Genomic DNA, 20724 nt, shown 5'->3' with positions numbered 1-20724 from the left:
CAAAATTTGCTTGTAATCCTACGCTTCTCCAAGAAGTGTCTTTAAGCAAAGTTAAGTAGGTCTAATTATTATAACTGCAAAGTTAGTATTTTTTAATTTCTTTCTAAGTTAGTACAGGGGCATAGGTTTTCAATTAAGTTCGGTAGGTATTTTCTGTTCTTACTGTGCTAATGAGCTTGTCTATTTTTTCTTTGTGGATTTTATATTTTCCACTGAACTTGGTATAATTTAGATTATTTTCAGAAACTGAGATGGCCCACACACCCGCACACATTACAATTGGTCAGATTTTCATCTAGCCGATCAACGTCCCTGCAGGGTTGCGGAAACTCTTGCTCTGAGCTGGGTGTTTCTGATGTTCCTCTGCAATATTCCAACTGAGAAATCCTGGTGAGTTTATCTGATCCGTTCATTTTTGATGGAGGCACTTGGACACTTTGATGATTTGGTCGTTTGCTCTCAAGTGGAGGAGGCATCATGAGGGGAGGTGAGAGTTTGCTTTTCATGTCTTTTCGGCTTTACTTAACTACGTCAGAATACCACACCTTTATTCTAATTGGCTCTCAAAGATGTTTGTTTTCAATCAATGTTTCTTAAAATCTTCTGTTGTTGAGGACGTAAAACAGTAGTGCTTTTGTGCAGGTCATGGGCGGTGCATTTCCTGGATTTTGGAGTTAGTCTAGAACAAGGAATGTCGCTAATCTGGCTTGACTGGAATTTCACAAGCAACACTAGATTGAGCTGATAGTCATCTGGGAATCTCCTGAACGAGCTGATACCTGTTTAGGGTTCTTCTTTCTTGAGCATAAAATCAAAAATAAACGCAAAATTATCGACCAAAATCGATTAACATTTTTCCATTTTTCCGAGCTCAAAATAAAAATTCTTTTCTTTAAAATTACAATTTATTTTATTTTCAGATTAACATAAAAATCGGTTAATCTGAAGTCTCCCGCGCATATGTTATGTGAGTTGTCACACAACACTTTTCCCAGGTGTTGCGTGACGATCCAGCGTGACAGCTGCGAAGGAGGCAGTTTTTGGAAAGAAATGTTCAGAAATTTAGCCTCGTTATTAAATATGTATTTCGATTTTCGCTTTTGAATTCGGAATTAAGTAGCCAATTGTTCATCCGGACTTCCAAACTAAACCTTGAAAACGATATTTTGCGACCAAATCAAGAATATATTTATTTACTAGGCCAATTGTTTATCTTGTCTTCCAAATCTTCAAGTTAAACCTCGAAATATTGCTTTTTTTGTCGTTTCATTTCTTTGGTCAATTGCTCATCTTGATTTGCAAAACAAGTCTCGAAAACATATTAGCAACTATTTCAATTTTAATTTCACAGGCTAATTTTCCGTGGTGCATTCCACTGTGGTCCGTTCCATTGTTGTCTTCCAAAACAAATTTTTTCATTTATTTCGGTACTTCTTTCATTTCTTTAAACCTCGGGAATCAAGCGGCAGTTAATCGGGGCCAGACGATGTAAACCGAGCGTCAAGATCGGCACGAAATATTCTTCGCGCCGATTTTGCCGCTCGGTCTACTTCGCGCCCCGATTAACTGCCCTCGGTTCCCGAGTACGCTTCGTCGTTCGATGCTATTCAAAACCAAATTTACAAATTACCTTTATGGTAACTCAAGTTTACATTAAAATTCCACCGTGGTAGAATTCAAAGGTCATTCGGATCTCGAATATTTAATTACGGTTAACTTTCAAATTCTCTATTCGAAGTTTGGGCGCAAAACATTTTAACTACAAATTCGTGAAAAAAAATACTTAATTTTTAAACTTGATTGTCACTGATTAAAAATTACTGATTTCAAAACGAACTTTACTCGATTCTAGGTCGTTCAGACGGACAAAAATCGCCCGTCCGCTTTCGCGATGTTTTTACCTAAACAATAAAGCTTTAAATTCAATCTAAAACGAAGAGCATATATTTAATTCGATTTCTAGAACACCGAGATTTTATAACGAAACGAAACTTTTATAGGCGAATTGTTTATGTTGACTTCAAAAAACAAAATTTAACGAAGAAAACCATTTTCTTCATTTATTTCTAAAACTTGTTTTTGAAATTTCGTTATCATCCTCGGGAACCAAGCGGCATTTAATCGGAGCGACACGATATAAACCGAGCGGCAAGATCGGCATGAAATAGACTTCGCGCCGATTTTCCCGCTCGGTTAACTTCGTCTTGCCCGACTTACTGCCCTCGGTTCCCGAGTATGCTTCGTCGTTCGATGCTATTCAAAACCAAATTTACATACGACAATAACAAAATTCCATCGTGGTTGCATTTTAATACCATATGAATCTTGAATATTTAATTAAGATTTACTCTAAAACTTTTCCGCTTGAAATTTGCGCTCAAAACATTTACCTTCGATTTATTTCGACAAATTCTTCGATTAGCTTTCGAAACCGCAAAATTAGACAGCTCCTAAACTTGTATCAGCTTTGAAGGGAGAGTTTCAAATGACTTGTGTTCTTTTGGTGAAGTTTGTGGGATGACAGTCGGCTGGAGGTTTGGTCGGGGAGTCAGATTAGTGGTTTTCTGCGTTCGATTCTTTCTTGGCGTCCATGGAAATGTGCTGAACATGGTTTGTACTATTAGCGCTTCGGTTTTTCCGGTCATCCAACGGAAATTTTGAGATACATTTGTTGAAAACACACATCTTAAAATTTATAATTTTGGCTTTAATTTTATTTGCATTTTAATTGCGGCTCTCAAAACTAATGAATATTCCAAATTCAAATGTGTGGTATTATGACGTAGTTGGGTGAAACCGAGAAGGCATGGGGAGCAAACTCTCACCTCCCCTCATTATGCCATCTCCACTTGGGAGCAAACGGCCATATCATTAAAGTGCGTCAAGTGCCGACATCAAAGATGGCGGATCAGGTAAACAAACCAGGATTTTAAAGTTGGAATATTAATGAGGAACAGAAGAAACACCTTAGCTCAGAGAAGAGTGAAAACAACCCGATAAGCAGGGACAAGATCGGCTAGATTTTTATTTTTTTAAACACAATAAAACGAAAATAAAGAGACAAAGAGGCAGTTTTTGTGTTGTCGTTTTCACCAGCAATCCACCCTAACAAACCAGGTAAACACTTGTGTTCATGACAAAGTCCTGCTATACAGTGTTATCTGTCACGCAACTTGTCCCGCAATCTTCTCGAAGACGGCGTGACCAGTTAAATGAAACATTGAACCGTGTAACATGCCGCGCAAAAGTTAAACCCTTACAAAACAAGACGCTTCAACGGCTGCAGAAAGAAAAACTTAATTCAACTTTCTTCAACCGCTGGAGCGAACTGTCTCGTAACAATTTTGTCTTCTGCCCGGCATGTTACACAGCGCAATGTTTCACGGAACACACTTGTCACACCGCCTCCGAGAATATTGCGAGACTAGTTGCATGAAAGATTACACCATATAACAGGACTACAAACCAAGTTCTGCTTTTAAAAATACAACAATTAAAATAAGCAATGTCTGTTTTAAAAGCCTCACGTTACCTCTACCGTGTTTTGCTGTTGTATTTACAAGTTACAAACTGTACTAAGTTGCTCAAGATTGAAGTGAAGTTTAAATATAACTGCCCTCCCCGTATTCAAATTTTCAACTGTCACACAACGCCATGTCACGCTAAATTTGGCTGAACGCACATGGCAAGAGAATCGATTGAAATGATAACGCATAGAATAAAACTACCAAAGTAGGATCGTCGATTTAAATTGAGAAAAATATAAGCAGCTTTTTCAGGGAATATGGCCTAACACTGCATGCTTGAAAAAGATATAAATTTGCGCTGTACAATTCACTGTTTCTCTTAACAAAAAATCGTGCGAAAACATGCTAATTTACACACAAAAACACGCGCGCAAGTTAATATCAAAATTGCACTTTTGATATCTTATCTTAAAATGCCAATTCTGTTTGACATTTTGACGCTTCAATCGATAAAATAATACAGAAACAAATAATCCGAAAAAAAAAAACAATTTTCAATCTGAGCAGCTAACCCCTTTTTGTAGCTTACAAATATAACAATAAAATGAGGTAATAAACAAAAAGGCGCACTACAAATAGTGTTACCGAAAAAAAAAAAAAACGACACGACAAAAAGGGGAAATGTTTGTTGATAGTAATTTTCAAGATGCAAAGAATTGTTTTTTTTTTCGATTTTGCTGCCAATCTGCAAATATTAACTAAAGAATTAACTGTATCAAGACTAGAGAAGGCAACACCTTTTATAATGCGACTTTGTGTTTAAGAGATATAACAGACATAGCTTTTGTACAATGGCCCATGTTCATCGAAATAGAATTTACAAAACTTAAGCCAAAATTAGACATAAATATTCTATTGAGTTTCTGGTTAGTTCTTGAGAATTTATTAAATAATTTGGGAAATTAGATACCTTCAGCTAAAGTTACCAAAAAATACTGGTAATTTAAACTTTTTAAACAATGACTGTTTAAAATTCCTCTGTTGAAAAACAAACTTGGTTGTTTTGTTTGCTTTCTCTGTGCTTTCTTTTGGCATAAGTTCATCAATAATTCACTTATTTGAGTAATGAGAATTTAGCAGGAATTAAAACGAAATTTTCTTTGAAGTATTTGACATTCTTGGCCCAAACAAAAAAACCTCCCTTAAAAACTATTGAAAACATGTAGCGCAGTGAAAAGACCAATTTATTTTCTGCACGAGTTAGTCAATAAAGCACATTTTGAAGTACATGTAATGAGAATTTAAAACATTAAAAAATAGAACTTTTGATATTTGAACCGAAAGTAGAATCAAAACACTAAAGAATCGCCATTTTTTTTGAATTGTCAATAATTTGACTCAATGCATAGAAACAAAAAGTCTTTTTAATAGTTCTAGCAAAATTGTTTAAAAGTACTTTGCTACCGAATTTACATTCTTTGGCCAAAATTTCAAAACTTTTTGAAACCCAAGCTGAAGGTATAATTGTTAAGGAATTTAGAAGTCATATTTGTACACATGGGCCACTGTATAGTAACTACAAGTACCACAGACATCTATATAGCCAAACAGATATCAAATACAAATGATAGTAACAAATTATTAATTTTGAAAGTGGATAGGACCTTTGAGTAACATGAATTATGTACACAGAAAAAGATAGCAAACATTTTGGAATTAAAATGTTAAGAAACTAAGAATTGCTAAGAACTGTTACTTTTAGTGTATAAAGGTCAAACCATCAATAATATTTTAGTTGTCTAGAGAACCATGTGATCGATAATTACAAAAATAATTCGTTAGGCAGACAAAAATAGCCAAATGCTTAATTGACATGCAGTCTGCTCAGTTATAAATTTGACAAGTTATATTCTTGACTTTCTGACAGTAATTTTTTTAAATAATTTATGTAAGGAACTGAACTGCATAGTTTCCATTTCAATTCAAAAGAACCTAAAGGTGTTTTTTGCCAGTGCCTTTATCATAATTAAAAAAACTTTATATTCTCTTTTCAAAGTAATTGATGATGAAGAAGTTGCTCGAAAAAAAAGGACTACAAAAGAAATTCTTACTAGTTACTTTTCAGTTTTTTTTTTAAACCATAATAATACTGTATTTCCTCAATGTAGCCTCCACCTCTATTAAGCCCCACAACAAACAACCCATCCAATTTGATTGTATTTACAGACTGGCAGTCTAGGTGGCAAGGAGGACGGGGATTGGGGAGGGTGGTTGTATTGGCAGCTTACTTGCCATATACTCAGGTTGTCCCAACCCCCATGCCAAACTATTTCTCAACCCTCATCCCATGTCAACCTATCTTTCATCCCTATCAATTCAGTGGGGGAGGGGAAGATGGGCATAGGCACCGAACTTGCAACCAAATAAGGTCTCCCCAACCCCCACGCCAATCCATTTTTCATCCCTAACAATTCTTATTTGGGAGCGCCAGTGGGGGGTGGGGGAAAGGGGTATTGCCATATATTAAGGTCGTCCCAACCCTATTTTTCATCCCACCAATTCTTGTTTGGATTTTATCTGTGGTGTGCCAGTGGGGGCGAGAAGGGTATGGGCAGTGAAATTACAACCTGCTATGGTCTCCCCAGCCCCAATGTTTACCTATTTTTCATCCCTATCAATTCTTTTTTTGGATTTGATCTGGGGAGCACCAGTGGGGGTGGGGGGAGAGGGGTATTGCCATATACTAAGGTCGTCCCAACCCCCATGCCAAACTATTTATCATCCCACCAATTCTTGTTTGGATTTGATCTGGGGAGCACCCGTGGGGGTGGGGGGAGAGGGGTATTGCCATATATTAAGGTCGTCCCAACCCTATTTTTCATCCACCAATTCTTGTTTGAATTTTATCTGTGGTGTGCCAGTGGGGACGAGAAGGGTATGGGCAGTGAAATTACAACCTGCTATGGTCTCCCCAGCCCCCACGTCATTCTATTTTCCTATCAATTCTTCTTTGGATTTGATCTGGGGGGGGGGGGTGCAGGACAGGAAGAGGGGGGGAGAGGGGTATTGGCAGCAAACTTGCAATTTACTATGGTCTCCCCAGCCCCCAAGTCATTCTATTTTTCATCCCTACACCCATGCCAATCTACTTTTTTTATCCCTTAATCAATTCTCATTTGGATTTGATCTGGGGGGGTCCCATGGGGTGGGGGGGGGGGGTGTATATCTACTAAGGTCTTCCCAACCCCCATGCCAATCTATTTTTTATCCCTATCAATTCTTGTTTGCATTTGATGTGGGGGCACCAGTGGGTGGGGAGGGGGGCATATTGGCAGCAAAATTGCAACCTACTAACTAAAGGTCTCCCCAAACACAAATATGTTTTTTATCCCTACCCTCATGCCAATCAATTTTTCATCCTTACATGTATTTATTAGTGCTTGGATATTAACTAGGGGCGCCCATGGGAAGGAGGGGATGTTGGCAGCGAACTTGCAACCTACTAAGCTCTTCCAAACCCCCATGTCAGCCTTTTTTTAATCCCTAACAATTCTTGTTTGGATTTTATTTGAGGGGTTCCCATGGGGGAGGGGAGAGGGGTATCGGCAGCAAACTTGCAAACTACTACAGTCTCCCAAACCCTGATGCCAATCTATTTTAACTCTTTCAATTCTTCCCCTAATACAGTCATGTGAAACCTTCTGAAAAGTTTTCCCTTGGTATCAATTTCAGAACTTTTTGTAATACAGTGAAGCCCCTATGAAGGTTAACAGAGGAAATACAGTAAATAATAATTAGGTATGATGCAGAATACAAACTGATATGAACATAATGCATCCACTTTCAAAATGTTTGAAAATAATATTTTGATTATCAGCTGCCAGTTTTATTTCAAAAAAATATCATATTACAAAACATGTCTGTGGTCTTGCATGGTCAAAAGCAGAACTTGGTTTACGTCATGCAATGCAATGATCAAATACAAACTTTCTTAACCTGGGCAAAGAAGGGGTGGGGGAGCCCTAATCTGGGGAAAATTTGATTTTGGTGATTGAAGTGAGAAGAAGAGATTTTCATGTTGGATTTTTGAGAGTTGTGTAAAGTGGTAGAGGGATTAATTCCAGTTAAGGTTTAGTCAAATTTGTGTCAGTTATAGGTTTGTCAAGCACATGAAGAAAGTGTCACAAGTCAATGGCATTGGTTGTGGGCATGTTATTGTGTTGCAGTACATCTGGAGTCAGCTAGTTGTTGAATGTGTAGTGGTTTGTCAGTCAAATGATGTTACAGTAGTTCAGAGTATTCCAGTTAAGGTTTAGTGAAATGTGTGCCAGTAATAGCTTTGTCAAATACATGAAGAAAGTGCCACAAGGCAATAGCATTGGTTGTGGTCATGTTATTGTGTTGAAGTACATCTGGAGTCAGCTGGTTGTTAAATGTGTATTGGTTGTCAGTCAAATGATATTACAGTAGTTCAGAGAGTAAAGTAAGGTGTTACTGTGAAGAACAAAAAAGGAAATGTTAATAATAATTTTACCTTTCTATGGATTTTCCAATTTTTTTGGATCAATACCAGTAATACCCCTGAAATTTCCCTGATCTTTAAAAAAACCTGACTGTTTCCTGGGCTACAATGCTCTGTAGGGATGCCCTTGAAGGAACCAGGTTAAGTTTGGATTTGATCAATGCATAAGAACACAAGTGTTTACCTGACTCCTGGATTGCAATAAATTCATCAGCTGGAATAAATTATTCTAATGGATGATAATCATCTCCTGGTCCTGAGACAGCCTGCCTCCACCTGTTTGTAAAGAAGAAATAATAAATTCAGACAAAATGATTATCTTGTGCCTAGTGCATATAAATAAGCAGCAACAAACTGTTAGCTTAAGCAGGGTTTGAACAGGAAATTTCTATGTGACAAATACCTGACTGTATAATTATTTGATTGTGTAGAAAACACTAAAAATTATTATTTGTCAGCAGTCCAAAGTTTAGTGCGCCAGTAATAACCTTGGACAGCAGAGATATGCACGCACAGTCCCCAGTGGGGGATTGGGGCCACATATGCTGACACAATATTTTCCACATATTTTTATGTGACAGTCAACTAGAGGAGCAGTTTTTTTAATTGACAACACATATTTTGTCATATACAAGCTAACACTCCAGCTTGTCAACAAATATATTTGTGACATAAAATTTGGCCAAATTTTTTAATCTACACAAGCAAATAGAAATTGTCATATAAAAATTGCACCATCCAGAGTTTAGTACTAACATTATTAGAGCCCAAAATCTATAACCAATAGTATGTATTGAATAGGTGGCTTACTACAGTTTTCATGTGAGCAAGTTAAGACGGATTCTGCTGAAAGTTGGAGCAATGAGTGCAAAAATTAAGGACCAAAATCCTACTCATAGTACAGCAACATTTTATTATTAATTTTTTGAAACATCTCACTGAAATCCATTTGCCAAAGTGACCCCGTGAATAAACTCTAGTTAACACACTCTCAAGAAAATTAAAGCCAAACCTCATAAAAATGTTTAAAACGCGCGTCATTTTGTTTTAAACTGGCGTTAATTGTCTTTCTTAACTGAAATGTACATAATTACATGTCCATTTTTCTTTGGCGGGGTCAGCTTGAGGTCTAAAATTTTGGTAGGCTTTTGTTAGCTATACTCCAACTGTTACTATGTTATGAGATCTCTGTGGTTACTTTATTTATTTTTGCCTAGTTAATTGCTCGAATGTTCGGTGGAAACCATCTTAATATACCGTGACATCTTGTACCAGGCCAAATTATACTACCAATACAGTGTAACATATTGCAACATATAACAATATTTTACAATGGTTTAATGCACAATATAAAACTTGTCTATATCTTTCCGCTGAAGATGTATTATTAAACATATATGATCCCAGCCCCAATTACTTCACTAGTCAGATGAACCAAATTCTTTCATTATTACTCATGTACATGGTATTTGTATGTATAGAAAAACCAAACACAAGCATTAGATGCAGATGAATGTATATACAAGTTCCTCTCATACAAAAATGAAGTACCGGTACCGGTAGTTACGGTGTCCTCGCCCGTCCTTATCTATTAATTAATTTATTCACTCCAGTTCTTTTGTTTCAGTTAAGAATAAAAGTCTGTAAGTTTTGTTTCATATATCTATATATAATATAGATAATTTTCGTAACGTAAATGAACAGTGTATTAGAGAATGTAATTTAGTGTGTGTGTGTGTTCAATAAAAAAAAAAAATAAAAATAAAAAATATTGCAACACAACCAAGCTGGTGTTCCCTATAAGCCTGGTGGTTTCTTGGAGCCTTAACATAATCATAACTATAACATTTCAATCTTCATCATTATATATATCTTAAACCATTGGCTCCAGTGCCGACCTAAACTGGCCTTGACGATCATTGCTCTTTCTTCCACTTGTGACATCATCATCTTTGATCAAAAAAGGCATCACTTATATTTGTGCACTCAATCTCTGCAGGAGAAGCTCTTTCCGATGATGCCCCAATAAGAGTGATTGCGACAATTCTGCTTGAAATACCCACAAAAAGCTTAAAAAATTTAAAGTGAAAAACTCGTAGGAGTATTTGCCCCAGCCATTCATGGCTCTTCAGTGGCGAGTATTTCCTGTTAGAATGGCACTTTCTCAAAAATTTATTAACTTCAAGCAAGCCCAAAAAGATAAGAAAAGGAGAAAAAAGAAAGGCAAGAAAAAAATGAAAAACGAAATGCTGAGTGCTAGGGCACTCACTTGTCCAAAATCTACATGTACCGGTATCTCAAAATTTTGATTTTTGTGCATGCCTCAACAACAATGACCTAAAATCTGATGGTTGTGGAAAGAAAGGCATGCTTCCAGGTTGCAAGTGACTTTTTGTGTAGTTTGTAGCTTGACTAGACAAACATCCAAAAAATGTGGTTTTTTCAAAAATCTCTGGGAGTGAATGGGTTAAAGTGGCTAATAAATGATGATCAGGGATCGGGTTAACGCAAAAATCAAGCATTTTTACGCAAAAAATCCTGAATAATGCATTTTCAAAATTTTAATACATGCAGGCTACAGTGCACTTTTTACTACAGAAGTAGAAAATGTCATGCTTTGATCAACCAATTCTAACTGACATTAATAACATTAAACATTTTTATCAGTCAATAAAGCATCTACATGTAAGAAATGTTTTAAACGTTTTTTGGAAACATTTTAAAACAAGCACAACAAAATAATAGTGAAAGGGTTGGAAATTTGAAGTTTGCAATACATTTAGGTGAAATCACAAGAATGATTGTACATGTATGTGCAGACTGAATTACAGCCAATTCTTGGAATCAAATTTTGATCAGGCAGACCTCAAGAGGAGCATAATAGTATGCATTCGATTATTAACCTTTCATGGCCTTTGCAAAAATAACCGTTTTGCCATTTTGTAAATTTGAATTTTCGACTGGACATTGTTAAGTGTAAACAACATTAAAGGAGTAAACACATTTGGAAGTTTTTAGTTTTTGGTATAATTCTTAGTTCCTTTTCGAATAAAATATTACTCCACAACAGTTTTTTATTTGTTATAAAGTTATTTGCAATTTCTCGTCATCAAAAGAACATTTTTTGTAGAATGTGCATCATTTCATACATAATTACATATTTTGCATTAAATTAATTAATTTATTTATTAATTATGCAATTTATTGTAAGGCTAGCTCCTCAGACATTTAGGGCCTGTAAGATGAAATAAGTGCTAAATGCAGCTTGCCCACAGGGTGAGCAATTTAATTTATTATTATATGTAGAGTAGTGATTATGCAGTGATACTGACGTCAATTAGGGGTATCAAATGTGACCTTTCACGCGATTTTAGGGCTTAAGGATTTAGGCGTGAAACGTGACTTTTTTCTCTATTCACGGTGCGTGAATTGCGAATTTCACGCCGTGAAAATATAATTTCACTCCGTGTTCACGCCAGGAGTGAAATATTTCACGGCAGGCGTGAATTCGTTTGAGAAGCGTGAATTATTTTTCTCGCACCGTGCAATCATCAGGAGAGAAACACGCCGTGAAATTGTTGAACCTGAGACTTGTCGTGAAACCAGTCGCATGATTGCACGTTTCAAAATCTCAATAGCGAAGCGGGCGAATCAGACGTGACCAAGACTCAGACAAGCAAACCGAAATGGCGCATGATTTCCCTAAAACACTTTCTGAGACAGCTGGTATTCCTAAAACACTTTTATAAATCAAAAACTTCGCCTAGATTCCTTCTATTTATCTCAGAACACGCTGATGTGTTTTCATTTGCATTCTATTTTTAGACCTTGCGCGCTTCGCTCGACAGACTGAAGTTATCAGTGCACGCTGAGTTCAAAACAAGTATTTCAAAAAAAGAGTTCACGCAATGGTATAAATCTAGCGGATGAATTTAATTCGATAAAACAAAGTACTTCACACCCGGGCTTCACATGAGAAGGAATTTTTAGGTCGAACCAAATGAATTGGGTTCTAAGATACTGTTTATTCGATAATACATGTATCTACTGTGTTGGATCACTGTTCAGGAATGTTGAAAGTTTTGCGTGCTGGCGAAACGGATAGAACATGTTATTCAATCGCAATACAGTGCGTTAGTCAATTGAGCGTGGAAACTATTATTTAAAAACGTCATTCACAAAATGCAGTTTGCCGTACGAAAAGTAGTCAAGGTACATCATTTGAATCAGGCCTTTCGGATGGCTTCGATGACGTTCTGCAGCGTTCTCGAATGTGCAGACTGACAAATACAGCTGGTTTGCAGAACAGTGTACAAACGCAGGCTGTAACTTTTTTGCATGATAAGCGTATGAAATACTGTCAACCGTGAAAGGAAGCATTCCCCGATTATATTGACAACATCTGGTTTGTTTTGAAAACACGAATGATCACGTTGTGTTTTGGTAGAAAACAATTATCTGTCATTTTGCTGAGCCACAAGAATTAGAAATGTTCACTCTACTAAGTCTACTAAACGTAGTTGTAAAACTTAAAACTTGCGTGTAGAGAGTTCTCTGTTCATATTCTGCTGCCACTTAATTTTGATACCCCGCGATACAAAACCTGTCAAAACGTTTTTCGTCGAATCTTCAAATGTTGCGTGACAGCCTTTTCCTCGCACAAGCAGACAAAACAGCATTCGTAATTTCATTGATACACAATTTGCATAATAGAAAACTTGAAATTCGCTCAAAACTATTTCAGTGCGAGTATTTGTAATTGTAACCTCGAAGTTTGACGAAAAAAGTAACGAAATGTTATGGCCAGCTCTTCTTCATGAAGAAGAAACTACGAAACGAGACAATTGTGCGTTGGCACCGCGGAGTCTAGTAATATCGACACGGCCAGATCTTAATCTCTATAGTTAAAAAGTTTTGAAAACGTTTTTCACTCCTTTGTCCAAAAGCTTCAAAGGATGAGAACTTCAATGGTCTATTTGAGAAGAATGAACCGTGGCAATAGCTTGAAAACCGGGGCAACCAATTTTATACGAGATCGAGTCATGGTTTGTTTACCCGCGGTGCCGCCGTCTTTGAACTGCAGTATTTTAGCGATTTCGTTTCATACGAAAATTGTACATGTATGCAGATGAAAGTAAATGCTGCATCTGTCGTGCAAAGGTAAGACTTTCGTGGGCAACCTACATGTAACATGTTTTTGATATTTTTTTAATCCGTGCTTCCGAAACATAGGAAAACAAACAAATCAATTTTTGAGATAACAGTACTTAAATTACGTTTCGTGAATGAAAGACCACTCTGACTAGACTATCTAGTTTTAACGCTGTTGTTTAGAAGACACAGGCAATAACGCATGGTTCTTTATTTCTTAGCATTTGCATTTGATATTTGGAACCGATAACAGCGATTTCATTTTAATACTTTCAGTGCTCAGAGCGGTCATTTGCAAGTTATTTTTAGTTAACATATGCTGGATTTACAGATAGCGTGATCTTTTTAATTCAGAGTGATCATGCTTGTTATTATAAGGCGTGAAAATAAACTTTTTACGGCGTGAATTGTTTCACGGCGTGAAAAATTCACGCCGTGAATTTGCTCCGGCCAGAGACTTCGTGTAATATTTCACGGTTGCCGTGACTTTTTTCACGGCGTGCTCACGGTGTGTTGGAGAAATTTCACGCACATTCCAGTCATTTTTTTCGTTTTCTCGGCCCGAACCGTGAAAATAGCCATAGCGTGAAATTTGGATAAGCCCCAAAATCGCGTGAAAGGTCACAAATAGTCTTTGCGAGCATTTGCGAGCATGTGAGCACAGCGTTTTTAACTTTGCAAGCCCGAGCATTGACAAAAATTAGCCTTGCAAGCAACGAGCACTTTTCAAAAAGCTAATCCCCACTAAAAACCGAGGATGCGAGCACTTGTAAAAACATGCGAGCATGAGCAAACAAGCACCCACTAAAGTTTGCAAGAATTTCGAGCAAAAGTTTGCGAGCACTGCGACATTTTGAGGGACCATTTATGACCCCTCCAATTTACACCCATAATTGGTGATGTCACACAAAAAATCATGGCTCAAAAACAAACTTTATGTACTGCACATGGAAATGTAGTAAGCCACCATTTAATACAAACATGCATGCAGTACATCCAGAAAATGTCCATACCCCCCCCCCCCTATACAGAAGGGATCAAAAATTCCTGTGGGTGGAAGCCGTCTCAAAGGGCAAAAACTTTAAGGAAAAGTATGAGGCTAAATTGGAAATTCCAGAGAGTTTGGGAGGGGGGGGGGGTCTTACGAAAAATTCCCTTTCGAGGGGGAAGTATGGATAATTTATGGAACTACACATTAAAAATAAAACATAAAAAGATTTCCATATATACCTGAAGACTGATATCACTGAGCTGACTCTGTTTCAAGCTTAAAAGCAATCATGCTCCTGGAACAATGCCGGAATCTGAAATGAAAGAAATAAAATAAATAATTAAGGATGATTATGATTATAACAGAGGGGGGGGGGGGGGTGGGGTTCACTGTATTATTTTTGGGTGGTGATGGGGAGCTGGGACTCTTAAACAATAACCTTACACCAGACCATGTTCAACTGATTTTGTAAGTTACCCTTTACTAGACTGGAAACCAAAAATCCCTACCCTATCCCAGACTTGCCTTTTTCACTGAATCAAAATGAGTGTTTTTTAATGGAAAACAATCTGTCAACAACATTGGCGCGATGATTTTATCTACATTTAAAAAAGCCTATTTCTCTTCCAGAGATAATCAAAAGTATGAATATTAATGAGGCAAAAAAAACCCAGGGCATCTGACTGGAGGCGATGTGGATCCTCATAGTTCGCTAACTTGCGCATACTCGCATCTTCGGCGCATTTTTCTACATTAAACAGAAAAAAAAAGAAAAAAAATTGCTTCTTAATAATGATAAATCAGCTGTTAACTATCCTCACAAACAAAAATTCCGAAGACACTGATCATTTTGAGGCAGTTTTACTGAAAAAGGCGATGAAAACTTGCCGATTCGTTCGCAAACAATTTTGAACCTCCAGGCGTTCCATGCGTCTTTTCCTGATGGGCCTGGTGACTAGACATGGTGCTAACGTGCGGTGTTGACCAATCGAACTTTCTACAATGTTTTCAACTTCATAGAAGAATTTAAGACGGAATCCACTAGGAAGTCGAGTAATATTTATTTAAGTTGGACAAAAATCGAGTACCAGTCAGTGAGAATAATTTAAATCCTATTGCGTTATTTCCTACCCTTAATAAAAGTTAAAGATGTAAGTAATTATCCGTGATAACACCAACAATAATTTCTTATCAGAGCCTGAGAAAATGAATTTCAAAGTTCACAGGCTATACGCAAAATCTCACGTGTAGCCATTTTGTAAATTCGTCTTTAAGCGATTCAGTGGAATTCAGTGGAACTTCGAAATTTGTTTTCGATGTTTGGTGTTGTTAGAAAAGATTTCTTTTGATAAGATATTTGAAGCAGTAACAAAAAAGTTTGCAATAAGGTGGAAATAATTTTGGTACAACAATTTCTTATCAGAGTCTGAAAAAATGATATTCAAAGTTCACAAGCTATGGGAAAAAGCTCACATCTTTTAAGCGATTCATGGGCAAGGCTGCTGCCTAACGGGCGCCCGGTCGCCAGAGGCCCCTAAGTTACGAGCGCGGGCGACTAAATTTTTGTTCAAGGAGCCCGCATGGGCGCCTAAACATTGATCTTCCACTCCCATCTTTTGACTTCAATTTTCTTGTAACCTTGTTTCATTGGCATAAAAAATCCCATTAAGAACGACAACTGCTTCATTTTAAAACGGAAACGCTGAAATTGTTTGCATTTGGCGTATTAAGTACGTAAGGTGTCTTTGCAAAATTCAGCAACTTCGAAAACCATTCGTTTTCAAGTGTTTAGGACTGGGCCTAACTGCCAAATATGGAATGTGTTATGTTCTGGATTACGTTTCATTTGCTTCGTTGACGTTTCGGAGAATTTTCGAAGTGAATCTGAAGAAATATTTACGGATACAAAAGTGAAATCAATCTGTTTGCTACTGCAGTCATGGATCAGGTCTGAAATAATTTTAATCTGCAAAAGCTTGATACAAAAACCTTTCCGACAGGCTTAAACTTACGTAAAACAACGTGCCAAATATCGTGATGTGTACACAAACTTCGAACAAACTTACGTGGCGCGTTTAACATGTAATTCAGCTTAATCTATGAAGCATTGAACGCCTAACTTTAGTAGGACGTAAAATGTATGCCTCTTTCTTTTCATGTGACATTTCATATCTGCTGCCGATTTTTTGTGGACTTAGGTTGTTAATTTCAACGAACTGTTTCATGTTTTCACGTTTATAAGCAGTCCTGAGCATTCTCGGGCATTGATCCGTGACTAGCAAATTTTTGTGCTAGAAACCTCAGTCCTTTTTGCCTGCTTAGATATTCAGTTTGATTAAAATATATTGCTTTTGTTACTACATTTATTTTACAAACAACTTATTTGATAAGATTAGTAATTTGAAGTGTTTTCACAACTTGATTTTTCTGTTCTATTTTTGTCAACTGGTTATCATGTATCAAAGATAAGATCAAAACTTAATTAAAGTGTTTACACAGGTGTTTTTGACTTCTCGTTACCTTTTTCTAAACTTAGGAAAAATAGACCTGCTTAATTATTGCTTCTTTTTTAACCTTGATTACTAAAATATTAATTGAACTGGATTTTTCTGTTTCATGTACATTGATTTTCTAAGTGAAAAACATATGAAAGTACATGAAATGCATTCATTCTGGCACTGGCTTAACAAATGAATTAACCCTTCACGCTCTCAACTAAATGCATGTCAGTTTTCATTGTTGGTTTATTTCTCCCAGCTCAGCTAGTGATTTAACCCACAGGGGGGGAAAGATATTGCTGATATTGATGACTTATCCAACTTCTTACCTCTGGGTCTCTGAGGTTGCTGCAGAGTAAAAAAAAAAAAGTTTTATGGGGAGGGTACCCTTACCCTTTCATGAACCATTTCTGCAACGTCTTTCCCAGGATCTCATGAACGAGGTTGCCATTTTTGGGGTATGTGAAAGTGACCCTTACCCTTTTAGAAACCATATACCCCCTAATGAAGATGGCACCTCTTTCACATACCAACAGAAGAAATACTACATCTTTTTTCTTATTTTTCACTTAATTAAAAACCAGTTTCCCTCCCCCCCCCTTTTGTATGTTCCAACTCGTAAAATCCCTATCCTTTTATATACCTACAGCCTGAGAAAGGTATCCCTGTTGGGCAAAGCCTCCCCATATAGTCCACATTCGGGTACATGTATATTATAGCAATAATGTTGGGGGAAGGTTGACTCCCTGGGCTCCTCTCCAAGACCACATTATTGACCACATATTTGCCTGAGTAACCCCCACCCCCACCCCCCCCCCCACTCCAGATTTGTCTTCGGCAACTTTTAAGCTGGGCTCCTAACATAATGGCTCGGGCTCCTAAATATTGATGTTAGGAGCCCGAAGGGCTCCTTAAAAATTTCCTTAGGCAGCAGCCTTGCATGGGAATTCAGTGAAACTTCGAAATTTGTTTTCGATGTTTGGTGTTGTTAGAAAAGATTTCTTTCGATAAGATAATTATTTGAAGCAGTAACACAAAAGCTTGTAATTAGGTGTAAATAGTTTTGGTACATAATTTTGTCCAATAACTACTCGAAGTCCTGGCGGATTTCCTCTTAAACATTCTGAATTTTGCCATTTTGCCTTGTAAATTTCAGTATAATACAAGTAAGCAAAGGCAGAAAGCAAATTTATTTGTGTGAATGTTTTTATGGCTAGTAGAAACTGAATAAGGAAGTTGCCTGCGAAGTATTAAATGCTGTTCGATTGGAAACTACACATCAGAGTTTTTCCAATGTTTTTTGACAGGTAAACCACCTTCAAATAACGTTTAAATCGTCCTAAAACTTAGTTATATCTGGTCTTGAATGTGACTAATTAATATTGAATTTCATGAAAAAATTGGGACCAGAGAAGGAAGTCCGGATAATCAAGAAATCCGGATAATCGAGGTCCGGATAATCGAGGTTCGACGTCTGTACATCATCATAATATTACCATAAAACGAAACAAGGGGAATTACCTAAGCTTTTGTATGCCACTGTCCAGATGGACAATAATTATATAAAGGATTTTGTGACATGTCTGCATGGCCACATCGCAGGCTACCAAATTTACTCGTGGCCAAGAGATGGTCAGAAATTTTACCTTACAGCTGAGGCCATCCCAATAGAATGTTTCGTTTCCCATCGCCCGACTGACGCATTTTTTTTTTTCGAAATGTAAAAATTAAATTCCAGATTCACTAGTCAAAGAGGCAAGTACTTTAATTTACAAGCACACGATCTTGTTTTATTAACAACAATTGGTATGATGTGATGTCCTTATCTTTAATTAACATCAATACTAAGTTTTTCAAAGGCTGTTTCGTGCCAAGGGCATCATCAATTGTTCTAACAATTTCAGCGACATCGACTGAAACAAAATCTTTCGGTTCTGCATCTCCTGACTTCCAAAATGAAGCCAGACCCCTTAAAGTGTTCATTCTTTTTTTTTTTGCCCGACAGACCACAGGCGGCCCAAGCACACTATGTGAATTATTCATAAAGTATAAGCGAACGTGACCGCTCCGTTTTGCATTGATTCTGCCCATCTTCACTTCGCCATTCTCCGAAATCCGAATGGCTGCACTACGAGATTCAAACACTAAAGCTTAGCGACCGCGTCATAGCGACAAAATGACATTCACCCGACGGGAGGGTCGCTACTTTTGCTCACTCGAAATTCGGGGATTTTGCGTTGACTTGTTTAGAATTTATTAGCTTTCGCGTGGCGAAGGTTCGCTCAGAGGTCTCCAGCCTTCACTTCGTTTATAGTGGAACACCACCAGCCAGCGCTAACTCACCGAAAACGCTTCAAAATGGCCTGAGAAGCGGGCGAACAACAAAGAATACAACAAGGCAATAAGGTTAGTCGATTTTATTAGCAGAACATTACATATTATTCCTTTTGAAACAAAATCGTTGAGTTCCCATATAAACCCTTATAAATCGCATCTTTGTAACACAACACCGCTCGAAGGTAAGGGTCACGTTCGCTTATGCTTTATGAATAATTCACATAGTGCGCTTGGGCCGCCTGTGGACCGACCCACCATCACAAGAGACGAGGCGATGGGAAACGAAACATTCTATTGGGATGACCTGCAGACAAATCACTAAAAGTTCCCACTGATAACTGAAATTGTAGAAACCCTTTCAGATCCTTTACACTCCTACACACAAATTCCCAAATGACCCCCCCTCCCCACCTTCCCTATCCCCTACCCCCTTTATAGTAAACAGACAACAATAATGGCGGCGTCGAGAGACACTTCTCAAAAAACATAGCGAAGAATGCTTAGTTACCCTTAAAAACACTCAACAAGGGAAAGAAACCCGTATTAATACAGTCAGTTCCCTAAATAAAGTAAATTTAGACCTAAATCTTTCTTTATAAAAGCTTACTTGCACGTCTCCGAGCTGCCAAAACGTCAACACTTCTTGCACGCGGACAGTGCAACTCAACTCTAGCCCTCAAGCTGTTGGTGAAATAACAGCGAATATAGAAACATGATACAAAATGATCAATAGTAAATCACTTTTTAGATTAAAGGATGACAACAGGAATAAGGAACCACGCTAAATTCCTAACCTTAGAGTAAGCGATTTACCGCCAGCGTTCCAACATGGCGGCGAAACTGTCCTTGCAGAGAGTGCTGGGAGCTTTCACGAACCTCGCGCGCGACGCACGCGAGTTTGCGACCCATAAGGCCCCTTTTGGCTGTCTCGTGACACACTAAACTGGCGGGTAAAATTAGTGAACGAGAACTAATCTCGTACCCAGATGTCTACTTACCACGGTAGTACACATCTGGTCAACTGCGTTCAATTCGCCAATCTGATCACAGGCAGACCACCCTATGTGTTCGTAGTTAATTATTGTTGTTGACATGAGACGAACAAAAGAAATTTTGAAATCGATAAGGGCTACTGAAATAAAGCTTTAGAAATAAAATATCTAAACTACATTTCGCTCTAAATATCTCAATAAAGTTTAATGAAATGTTTATCGACTCATGTGTCGTATTTTTTCGCCTGCGCGGGCCGTTTTAAGCGCTTTTTTAACTGATTTAGCCGGCCGAAGGCCGGTAAGAGAAGAAAGAGGAGACAAGGCTTGCAAGTCGGCGGCCGACAGAAGCGACCTCCTCCACTTCAAACCGGAATTAACGCCAAACTAACGAAAAACTCACCTATCTGACGACGGCTGTCGATCGGTGAGTTGTTGCTCTATCTCTTCGCCGAATTTTAGCTTCATCCCTCCACCATTTTCCGAGAAAATCCATGCTGAAATCATGCAAACGGCTTTCTGACTATGATCGGTGCTCGACATAGCGACCAGGGAAATTCCAAACAGGCCGGCCGTTTCAAATTAACCAATCAGCGCTTGGCTTCCCGCGGCAGCCGGCCGCGGTTTAAAACCCCAACCCTGCCCCGCACAGGAGTTTTGACACTTCCGCTGAACTTCAACCAAGCGCTGATTAGTTAATTTGAAACGGCCGGCCTGTTTGGAATTTCCCTGGTCGCTATGTCGAGCACCGATCATAGTCAGAAAGCCG

The 20724-nt window shown here is 37.9% G+C and overlaps 2 protein-coding genes across 4 annotated transcripts in view; one reads left to right on the top strand and one right to left on the bottom strand.

The window, feature by feature from the left end:
- Window positions 1-20711, bottom strand: part of LOC144637599 (uncharacterized) — an 87871-nt gene extending 67160 nt beyond the window's left edge. The window contains exons 1-3 of the mRNA XM_078496661.1: window positions 20594-20711; window positions 19761-19806; window positions 19574-19647 (exon numbers count right to left, since the gene is read on the bottom strand). Of these exons, the coding sequence (XP_078352787.1) occupies window positions 19574-19647; window positions 19761-19806; window positions 20594-20711 (238 nt within the window). The remainder of the gene's footprint in view (window positions 1-19573; window positions 19648-19760; window positions 19807-20593) is intronic.
- LOC144638819 (tetratricopeptide repeat protein 28-like) overlaps window positions 1-20724 on the top strand; it is an 84438-nt gene that overhangs the window by 52629 nt on the left and 11085 nt on the right. The gene's annotated exons all lie outside the window — the stretch shown is intronic.

This window comes from Oculina patagonica, chromosome 14 (genome assembly GCF_052425735.1).
Source record: "Oculina patagonica isolate OP01 chromosome 14, crgOcupat, whole genome shotgun sequence".
Lineage (NCBI taxonomy): Eukaryota > Metazoa > Cnidaria > Anthozoa > Scleractinia > Oculinidae > Oculina > Oculina patagonica.
The sequence above is the reverse complement of the archived record's forward strand: the minus strand, read 5'-3'. Positions and strand labels throughout refer to the sequence as shown.